General features: G+C 34.2%; 1 protein-coding gene across 1 annotated transcript in view; it reads left to right on the top strand.

Annotated features, from left to right (window-relative positions):
- Positions 1 to 11,228, top strand: part of LOC111723819 — a 49,345-nt gene extending 38,117 nt beyond the window's left edge. Inside the window, exon 3 of the mRNA XM_023510814.1 lies at positions 10,719 to 11,228. Coding sequence (XP_023366582.1) covers positions 10,719 to 10,842 — 124 coding nt within the window. The 3' untranslated portion in view covers positions 10,843 to 11,228. The remainder of the gene's footprint in view (positions 1 to 10,718) is intronic.
- Positions 11,229 to 11,826: the final 598 nt, after the last annotated feature.

Genomic DNA, 11,826 nt, shown 5'->3' with positions numbered 1-11,826 from the left:
TTGTTTAATTTCCAAGTGTTGGGGGATGAACTTTTTTTTTTTTGAGACAGAGTCTCACTTTTTTGCCCCCAATAAAATGCCATTGGCGTCATCGCTCTCAGCAACCTCAAACTCTTGGGCTCAAGCAATCCTCTTGCTTTAGACTCCGAGTAGCTGGGACTATAGGTACCCACCACAATACCCAGCTATTTTTTAGAGACAGGGTCTTACTTGTCCTCAGATTGATCCTGAACTTGTGATCTCAGACAGTCCATCTGCCTTGGCCTCCCACAGTGTTGAGATTATAGACGTCAGCCACTATGCCTGGCCAGATGAACATTTTTGTTGGAGTTGAGTTCTACCTTTAAGTCTTGTGGTCTGAGAAGATATAAGGTATAGTTTCTGTTCTTTTAATTTTGCTGAAGTTTGATTGTATCCTAGAATGTGGCCTATTTTGAAGTATATACCATGAGCTGAGGAGAAAAATGTATATTCTTTAGCTTTGGGATGGTGTGTTCTGTATATGTCTATTAATCTCATGTGTTCTAGCGGCACGTCTAAGTCCTTTGTATCTTTGTTTAGTTTCTGTGCAGTGGTTTCACAACCTTCCTAATGCCATGACCCTTTATCGTTGGGGGTCACCACAGTATGAGTAACTGTATTAAAGGGTTGCAGCATTAGGAAGGTTGAGCACCACTGCAATAGGGGATAATTCATTTTGATGGCCTCTCTCTCTGTCTCTCTCTCTCTCTCTTTTTTTTTTTTTTGCTAAATATTAAACTGGGGCCTGAGACTGTCAAAAATGTGCTATCTACCTTAACATTGCTATTAAAAGGTCATGGAGGGGGGAATGGAAATGTATAAATTAGGAAAAGAGGTGTATTTTCTTCTTACAGATTACCAATTATCTTCCAGCTGTTGACTGAAAAGGTTGTGGTTGGTAAACATTTGCCATTTTTTCTTTGCATATGAGTAATTGTCTTGTATTTAGGAAAAAAGGTATCTATATATGACCAGTGTTTTTGGTTGTCAAATAATTGTCTTTAGGAAAAAAGGTATCTATATATGACCAGTGTTTTTGGTTGTCAAGTGTTGCTGATAAACCACCCCAAAAGTTAGTGGCTTAAAACAACCCCCTATCCCCCAATTATTGTTCAATCTGAGCTAGGCTCACTTGAGCTGTTCTGCTGGTCCTGTGGATGGTCACTCTTGTGGTCAGCAGGTTAGCTGAAACACTGGGGATGGTTGGGTTTTTCTTTTTGCATGCAGTTCTCTCAGGGGCTGTTTTTTGTAGGGTCTCTCTGAGTGGCCTTACTAGTGGCCCTACCCTAGAGGTAGCTAGTCCTCTTATGAGTAGATCAGAACTCCCCACAGCTATCTTGATTATATTCAAAAGCCCAGCCCAGATTCAAGAAGAGGGTGTGATGTGGAGATGCAGTTCCAGTGCCATGGAAAACTATTGTTAGCAAAAGTAGAAGCTGCCAGTGACCTTGGGAAGCTAAAGTTGCTTACAGTAACTGGTATAAGCTCAAAGTCAGACTGAGAAAAAAAGGATCTTCAAGAAGCTTCCTGAACCAGTTCTGCCATCTTTAACTGTATTTTCTGAACCATCACCTGGGTAGGCTGGTCTTGTAAGGATGGATGTGTATAGGAGAACAGAGCTTTTAAGAGCAGACCCAACCTATCATTGGGGCACCCATTGATGGTGGTGGGAATTTGACATTTTTTTGATGCTGCTGGGTTTTAATCAGGTTGTGATGAGGAGCAGTTGAAACAGGTCTAGATTGGATAGCTCATTTGTGATCTAATCAAGCAGTAAGATTTGCTAATATTTTCTCTAAGTACAAGTGTTCTACCTTAAATTATGGTCTCCTCACTCAGATTCTTCTGGCCTTGGCTCCTGAAAGGAAGGCCTAGATCTGGTGGTACTTAACTTTCTGAGGTCTTTCACTCTTTGACATTTTAAGATAGTTTGGGAGCACTGTGGCAGCCATTTTCACAGATAAAATTTTTATTGATCACATCAGAGCCCCCGCACCAATATCTATTTAACTTAGAATTGCTTCAGAACACAAGTGAGCCCTGAAGGTATTACTTTATTAGGGGAATGTAATGACTATTATCTTTTTGTCAAACCTGCAGCAAAAGAGATTCCACTTAGTATTTGCAACAGGGAGCTTGAATCCTGTCCTTTTTATTGCATTATCACATTTTCCTTGGTAATGTTTTGACTTGACTTTGGGGACAGAGTCCTACCAGCATGCAAGAGTTTTATTGTACAAGTAGATCTGCTTTGTTAGCGTCTTTGCCTCTAGCTTAAGACATTTGTTTTTGCATTTGGAATGGAAATACCTGATTTTGACTAGCTTAGTTTGTTACAGGATCTTTATTTCATTTAGATTTCCCACCAGGAGGTCAGTAAAGCCTCATGTTATTATGTAAAACTCTACCAAGACAAGAGTTATAATAATCCTGAGGTTGCTAAGGTTTGTCATGTATTTGATAAGAAGTGATTGCAGGTTCTCAGTTGAGTTGACTTTATGTGGGATAGACTCAGGGAGAGGGGCTGGGATGTGGGGAAGCTCAAAGTGTGCAGATTTAAAAAAATAGTAGAAATGAAAGTTCCAAAGAAGTGTTTTTGAGGAAGTCAGAGGGTTCAGGGCCAGAACAATCAGTACTAGGTGAACAGGTAACTTGGAAAATGGTGCAATATATGTAAGCAATCTATTTCTAGGTTGCTGGTAGACATTAAACATGCACACTGTTCCATAGCTGGCTGAGTATTTTAAAATTAGAAGCATAGAATTTTGTATTTCAGGTGAAAGAATTGTCTGGCACACTGTACTTGAGTACACATTTTAGAGTCTTAATAGCTTTTCTAAAAAATAAATAAGGTATCTCATATTCAGTGTTTGGTCCTTCTGAAACTTAATGGTTATCTATCCTATTGAAATCAATGCTTTTTCAAATGTGGCTAAAGTGGGGTAATGATAAAATAGAGGTAGGACTTTCCTGGTATCTGTGCATTCTTTACCTTGTTGTTTTGGAAAATGATCAATATTATTTTTATGGGTTATTTTACTCAGGATTTTAAGAACTTAAATGAAGTCTTGGGTTATTTCTAGTTCAGGAGAATGTGGGAAGGTGTGCAATTGTGAAGGATTCTGTTGCAGATTAGTAGCCCATAAGGAAAACAAATAAACTATAGACATAAATTCAGACCCAGTACAGTTTTGTTTTGTTTTGTTTTGTTTTTTGAGACAGAGTTTCCCTCTGTGCCCTGGGTAGAGAGCCCCTTAGGGCGTCATAGCTCACAACAACCTCAAATTCTTGGGCTCAAGCCATCCTCTTTCCTCAGCCTCCTGAATAGCAGGGATTACAGGTGCCTGGCATAATGACCAGCTATTTTTAGAGATAGGCTCTTGCTCTACCTCAAGCTGGTCTCAAACTCCTAAGCTTAGGCAATCTGCCAGCCTTGGCCTCCCAGAGTGCTAGGGTTACAGGCTTGAGCCATCATGCTCAGCCTACAAGGCTTTTTAAAACATAGTTTTTATTGATCTTGAAAAGTACCTGAAAGTTGAATTGCAACTGCAACTGCTGAAACAGATGGATATGGTGTGCTTCTGGGTGTTATAACTTGGGAGAGACATAATATCACTTATGAAGGCTTGTGGCTAGGAATATACATGTATAACTTGAATCTGGTTATGATAAGACATTAGACAAACCACACATAAGGACCACCAGACTGTTTAAGAAGAAAAGGGACTGTATCTTTAAAAAGTGTTAATTTCTACACAAAATAAAGGCCAAGAACTATTCCAAGTTAAAGGATGCTGAAGAGATATGACAAATGTAGGACATGATTACAGACTCATTTTGGTACTAGGGAAATCTGCTTTGTTGGTGGAATTCTGTAAAGGACATTATGGGTTAGTTAACAAAATTGAAGTATGGACAGTAAGATTAAAATGTTCTGTGGGTGTACCATTTATTGAAATTGATTACTGTATTGTAGTTATGTAAGATAATATCCTTATTCTCGGGAAATACATACTAAAGTATTTTATACATAATTTATGGGGAAAGTGAGGGGAAGGGAAGGGTGAATGAGCATGCCATGAGCAAGTGGAAAATGAGGGAACAGATGGGCAAAGTGTTAACAACGGGTTGATAAGGGGCATAGAGTGCATAGATGTTTTTTGTACTATGCTGGTGGCAGTATTTCTGAAAGTTTGAAATTATTTCCAAATAAAAAATATAAAAACTTAGGATTTCCTCCTTCTTACAGATGTAGATAAATTCAAATTTTATTGTCATTAGTTTGTTCCTTTTTTTTTTATTCCTTGTGCCCATTTTGCTGTTTTTCTAGAAGGTTATCCATTTCTCCGAAGTTTTTCCAATATACATATAGTTTTCAAGGTTTTTTTTTTTTTTTTTGAGACAGTCTCATTTTGTCACCCTTGGTAGAGTGCCACAATGTCATAGCTCATAGCAACCTCAAACTCCTGGGTTTAAGCAATTTTCTTGCCTCAGCCTCCCAAGTAGCTGGGAATACAGGTGCCTGCCACAACACTGGGCTGTTTTTAGAGATGAGGTCTCTCTCTGGCTCAGGCTGGTCTCGAACCTGTGAGCTCAGGCAATCCACCTGCCTCAGCTTCCCAAGTGCTGGGATAACATGTGTGAACCACCACACCTGGGCCATAGTTTTTAATATTTTATAATTTAAAAAATCTGCTTTGTTAGTGGTTATTTCATCTTTTTATTCCATATTTTGTTAATTTGCATCATCATCTGTCATTGATATGCTTTTCCAGAGGTTTGTCTTTTTAATATTTTCTTCAAAGAACCAACTTTTGGTTTTCTTAATTTTCTTTGCTATTTTTTTTTTTCTCTATTTTAGGATTATCTGTTCATATATATCCTTTCATTTGCATTGTTTTTTATCTGTTTGAATGGCAGGATCAGATCTTTTATTTTCAGTTTTTAACTCCTAATGCATTCAGAAGCATAGTTTTCTCGCTCTTGTCTGGATTCCACCAATTTTGAGTCTTCAGCAAAGTTATTTTATAATGTTCTTTATAGTTTTTGACTGAAGGATTATTTTGCTACATATATCTTGCTTCCAGGCTTAGGAAAATGTACACTTTTTTTTCCAGTTACTTCAAATTTTATTGCAGTATGGTTGGAGAGAAAGTCTGTTAGATCTTCTTTTGAGTCTTTATGGTATTTGGAAAATACTCCATGTGTGCTTGAAGTATGTTTAATTCGTACTATGTGTAACATTCTGTATATTTAATCAAACTCATTTCTTAAATACACAAGAAATCTCTCATTTTCAAGTAGGTTTTGTCCACTTTGTTTGCTTTAACTTAAATAGGCAACCATTCTTTCAGATGATTGTTTCTGCCTGTAGCTTTGTTAGTGCTTGTGATATTTTATATTGTCAGGTGCATACATATTTATAATCACTATTTCTTTTTCCCAATAAATAATAAAACTCTTAGTGACAACGTTTTTCATCTTTCTTTGGTCTTAATTAAAATTGCTCCTTTTTTTGTTTTCCTAATACTATATGTATTTACTCAAGTTTTTAATGAGTTGAAAATTATTCCTAATGTTTCTTAACAGGGCTGTATATCTAATATTATACTTGCTACTTATTGGGTAGTTACGTGCTTTTAAAGTTTCTCTTTGAAACTCAAGGAAAACAACCTGTTTGAAAGTTTGACAGACTGCAGTTTAGTTTTATTCCCTTCTCTCAATTATCAGGCTTGGTCTGTTTGCATATTAGCATATTGTTTGTTGTATATTAATGCATCTTTGTGGAATCATTGCCTTATTTTGCTATTTTTTTTGACAAGATTATAAAAGTGATGTTAAAGATAGTTCAGGATTTCTGTGCTAAGCAGACATAAAAAGCTGTCATTCTAAGCTCTTGAATATGATTTTAAAGGTATTTTTTTAGTTAATTTTACATTAAAGAATACCTTCTTTACCTTCTTGAGGAAATCTTCCTTGGCACATTAAAGAGTATTTCCTGTCTTCTGAAATGAAGTTTTTCTTGGCTCTTTAGTTGCTATATCCTCTAGAAGAACTTTTCCAAGTCTGTCTCTTGTTTTCTTTTTTAAGAAATAATTGATTTCCCCTTTACCCTAGCACTTAGTCTTAAATATTATTTTTTGAAACACATAGTTGTTAACACACCCTTAAAATAGCATCATGTTTAGGAATATTAAATATCGTAGGTTGCCACTACAAGAAAAACTTCAGTCACTATACATTCAAGTTGAAAACCTTCTTTCAAGAAAAACTAATTTCTAAAATGAAAGCAATTAGGTTTAAGAAAACTAAATCCCTAGAGCATGCTTGTTGAACCTAGGTATTCATTATTTCTGGTATTATGTGGATGCCAACATTTATTCCTTATAATCTGGTAACCATTAATCATATCTAAAAGAGGTATTATGTAAATTATAGTCAAACAATATTATAAGATGCATTAATACATATACAGTCTTACTATGAATTAATGCGTATGTAGTCTAGTAATATACCATGTATATGAAGCATATTTCATGGACATAGAGTGAATAAAAAGGATGAACATGTTAATGATGTAAATAAAAAAGTTAAAATTGAGCATTCAGCAGTTCTTAATTCTTTTAAAGCTCTATTTGGCTTTTAATTTCTGCAGTTTTTAATTTATTTCTAATTTTTGTCTGTTTGAAAGAGCTCCACTCAGGCATTTATTCCTAGGCTGACTATTAAAATAATATATGTGGAAAGTAAGTTGAATTCTTCTTGTTTTAAAAATTATCAAGAGTTCTAAAATTTTTTCTTATTGAAATTTAAAAGCATAGGATTGTGAGATTCTGAGAAATTAGGTGATTTCATCATTGTGCAAACCTGAGTGTATACTTTCACAAACCTAGATGCTGTATTCTACTGTACACCTAGTCTGTTGCTCCCAGGCTACAACTGGTACAGCATGTTACTGTGCTTTTGTAACACAATGATATTAAATATTGATATATTTAAACATATGTAAACATGGAAAAGGTACAGCAAAAATAGAGTATATAATCTTATGGGACTACCTCTGTATATGTGGTTCATCATCGATCAAGATGTTATGTGGCATATGATTGTATATATACATAATTAACTTCCAAATAGTAACATAAAAGTTGTCACTCATTCTAAACTGAGGAAAAATATCAAGGACTTACTAATTGCCATTTATCTTGATATGATTCTGGTACTGAGTTTGTTATAGGTCTAGAAAGAAACTCATTTAATTAGGATTAGGATTTTCATAATATAATATTAGGAAGTTGCTTAAGTAGCATAGAAATCGGCCCATTTAGTCATGCAACAAAGTGCCATAAAGCCATTATAGTGTGATCCACTTGTTTTTAATCAGGATGTGTGTATATTATTCACCTGGGGAGACTTGTTGAAAGTAAGGACCCCATTAATAGAGATACATTCTTGTTCTGTGGGTTTGAGATATTTCATTTTGTTCTGATGATTTAAAATTTCTTTACTGGTATTAGTTGATGACAGTTTTTATCTATTTTAGGCCTTTTCTTATGCAGAATATTCAGGTTACTTCTTGCATATCTCTTCTCTGATATTTCAGAGACCTGACACATACATGCTCTCTGTAACTCAGATGGTGAGTCTTTGAGGGCCATATAGCTTTGAATCTCCTGTTTAGGTTGTATTTTTCCTGTGAGGATTCATATTTTCTAAAAAAAATGGTAACTGTTTATCTGCTTTTATGAACATCTGTCCTTCAGTGGGGACTGGGCAGGGCAAATCATTTTATATACAACAGGTCCCTCTTACCCATACTTTCACTTTTTGTGGTTTTAGTTAACTATGGTCAGCTACAATATTAAATGGAAATCTTGAGCTGTTCTGAGTAGAATGCTGAAATCTTATACTGTCCCACTCTTTCCCTCCAGGACATGAATTGTCTGGGCTCTCCATGCTGTCTGTGCTACCTTCTTGTTACTCCTTTAGTAGCTGTTCCAGTTATCAAATCAACTATTCTGGTATCACAGTATTTGTGTTCAAGTAGTCTTTATTTTGCTTAGAAATGGCCCGATCATGTGAGAGTAGCAATGCCAGCATTTTGGATATGTCACGAAGAAACTGTAGAAGTACTTTCTTTAAAGTGAAAAGGTAAAAAAAAATTCCTGACTTAATGAGGGGAAAAAAGGTTGTTTGCTGAGATTGCTTTAAAGTATGAACAAATCTTCTGTGAAATTGTAAAGAAGGAAAAAACGTGCTATTTTTTGCTGTTCTGTAAACTGCAAAAGTTAAGGCCACAGTGCTTAAGTGCTTAGTTAAGACGGAAAAAGATGTTAAATTTTTGGATGGAAGACGTGAACAGAAACATGTTCTCATGGTGACAGTGAATTTCATGCTTGCTATTCTTAATTTGAGGCACCCAGTGAAGGTCTCTTCCAAGGTTAAGGAGACACTACATCATCTTTTTTTTTTTAATCAGGGAAAAATACTTCAGCAGCTCTTTTAAGGTAGGGAGAATATCTAGGATAATGGTAATAATGAAAGGTTTGTTTCTAAAAATTCAGAATTTAGGGTAATAGAATTTGATTATATGACAGTAAAAACAAGGATTATGAGATTTAATGTCCATTAGCTATCTTTTTACACTAACTGTGGATATTAGGGCTTACATACACACAGTTCACACACCCATTATAAAACTAATGCATGCTCATGGTAGAAATTAAAGTAATAGAAGTGGATGAAAAACTGAGGGGGCATAATCCTCAAAATTTACAATACTTGCAGGTTTTGTTTTTTATACTCACAGTTTCTGATGTTTCCTTGAAAACTTTTTACTGTCCAAAAGTATATATGCTAAGATACTGCTATGTGCATAAATTTTGTGTCCTGATAATGTTGTATAAAGAAAATATCATTATTTTGCTTTTCTCCCCATTTTCCTTGAAGTTATGTTCCTTGCTTTTGCTTATTTATTTTTTTAGTGTATTTGTAGTTTAAGAAGTCAAATAGCTCTAAAAGTGTTTTTCTTTAATTTTTCAAAGAAGCCATTCTCCTCTTTACTAATTTTCTCTTTTCAAGGAAACCACTGATCTTATTTGATTAATTTGATATATACCTCTTTGTCTCTGAAATAAATAATGTTTTTAATCTTATATTATTTTGACTTGTGTGAATTTGACATTGTTAAATATTGGCAGTTTTATTTATTTATTTATTTTTTAGAGTCAGAGTCTCACTTTGTCGCCCTTGGTAGAGTGCTGTGATGTCACAGCTCACAGCAACCTCTCGCTCTTGGGCTTAGCCAATTCTCTTGCCTTGGCCTCCTGAGTAGCCGGGACTATAGGCACCCGCCACAATGCCTGGATATTTTTTTGTTGTGTTTTGGCTGGGGCTGGGTTTGAACCCGCCACCCTCAGTATATGGGACTGGTGGTCTACTCACTGAGCCATAGGCACCGCCCAAATATTGGCAATTTTAACACAGTTGTACTTTATAGCTTTCTTGCTAAGTTTATATCTTAGTATTTTATTGTTTCTATTACAAATAGGTACTCATATTAGATTTTATAACTGATGTAATGATTTGAATATGGAGTCTGTTGATTTGGTTCTTAATTTTATAACAAGAAATATAATTTTTATGTCTAGAACTTCTTTTAGTAGGTAATTTTTTCTAATTTTCCAATTATATAAACTCATTATCTGTAGCTATTACAGATAAGCTTATTATTTGCAACTAATGATAATTTTATTGTTTCCTTTTCCATTTCTGTATCTCTTTTATTCTCATGTTTTGTAATAATAGTTTTTTATTGTCCTGTTTTTGTAATATCAGTGATAATGGGTATATAGGGTATATTTAGGTTTCTTCACTAAGTAGAATACTGACTTTAGGCATGTATTTCCCATGTTAAATATATACTTATTCCTATGTTACTATTGATGTAAGAAATCTTGATGGATGTATTAAGTTTATTAGATGTCTTTCAGTGTCTGTGGAGATGATAAGATAATTTTGCGTGGCCAATTATATACTTTTGTTATATCAAACCAATTTTAAATTTCAGAGTTAAATTCTACTTGATTCTAAGAGTGGTATATTTCTCCTTTAGTATGTTCGTAGTTTTTCTTTTTTATTGTTTTCTTTAGAAGTTTTGCATCTTATTTCTAAGTACTGCTAGCCTATAGTTTTCTTTCCTATGTGTGCTTTTTCTGTTATCTTTTGCTATCATTCTTATGTTCCCTATGTAAAAATATTTAGAAGCTTTACTTCTATACTTTGAAACAGTTAGGATAACTTTAGGGTTATTTATTCTTAAATATTTAGTAGAATTTAGAATAACATTGGCATTTGATACTTTCTGAGGAGGTTAGCTCTTTGACAAATTTCTGTGTTCCTTTTATGTAATTATAAGATATTTCTTCTATGAACTCTGTTGAATCTTTATAGAATTCATGTCTTAGAATGCTGAAAAACATTTATGTTTTAAATGTTTTTCTTAGGGCAGTAAATAAAAAGCCCTTAAGTGCATTTATCTTCATCATTAAATTGTTAAGGGTATTAAAATGGCACCATATGTGTGTTTATTGCCTCAAATTCTAGCCCATATAGGGGAGTACATTACTTAACAACTTCTCTTTCTTTCTTTCCTTTTTTTTGTTGTTGTTGTTGATGGTGGTGGGCATTTTTTACAGGCTTCCCAGTTGGCGTGTATGTTGTAAAGAGAGTTCTTCAGCTTCGGCGTCATCATATTACTCTCAAGATGACAATTGTGCGCTAGAAAATGAAGATGTACAATTCCAGAAAAAGGTACCTTAAATAAAGTTGACATTATAATGCCTGTGACAGCTTTCTAAGACTATCTCAAAACATTAAGAATAAAAGTAATTTTAGAAATTCTATGCCGTAATTTGTGTTGGAGATTTGTATTTTTTCTTTCTGTGATCTTAGGAGTTACTCTGGTAATTCTGACATTAAGATAACTCAGAAGTATTTATGTATTTATTTTTGTTGCTTGTACTTGAAATTTTATAACATCCTTAGTCCAGTAGTGAGGAGAAAAATAGTGCTCTTTTTAAAATGATCTAAAATAAAACACTTAAAGGGCTTCTAAGAAACCTCAATCTTATAAATTAGACAACCAGTGGTTTTGTGCAGTAATAGAGTAAAAAAACTTGGTCTCTAAATTATTTTAAGTGATAAAAGGTGAGGTATTGACTAGATTTAGTCTTTTTCTTAACTGTAGTGTATTTATTTATAATTATAGAAGTAATTTATACTGACTCTAAGATATTCACATTTGTGTTTCACTCCCCTCCCCACAGGAATAACAGTTTACTAGTTCTTGTAAAGTGTTCAGACCTTGTTCTATAGATATACCTTTATAAACACACTCACAAATTAATATTTTTTTATTTCTATTGAAATGTCATGTAAATAGTCTATAAATTGACTTCCCCTTCTGTCCAAGTGGTATCTTATTTATCATGTTTTCAAGTTGCTATATTTTTCTTAATGGCTGCATTTTTATTCCATCATAGGTTAAGTTATTAATCACTTCTCTATTCACAGACTTTTGCATTGTGTTCCCATCCATGTGGACACACATACAAGTGCCTGTGTAGCAACACATGTGTTTACAGTTACTTTTACATGCTTGGGTTTTTTTTTGCTTGTTATTTGAAGTGGATTATTTATATTTTTGAGTTACATAGAATGTATTTCTGGGATAGAGCATGTAAAAATTTGAAGACTTGCTAAATATCCAAAAAAGCCATAATTTTATGCTTTCTATGAGATGTA

This window comes from Otolemur garnettii, unplaced genomic scaffold (assembly GCF_000181295.1).
Source record: "Otolemur garnettii isolate 467f Iridium unplaced genomic scaffold, OtoGar3 scaffold00016, whole genome shotgun sequence".
Taxonomy (NCBI): Eukaryota; Metazoa; Chordata; class Mammalia; order Primates; family Galagidae; genus Otolemur; species Otolemur garnettii.
This window is presented reverse-complemented; position numbering and strand designations above follow the sequence as displayed.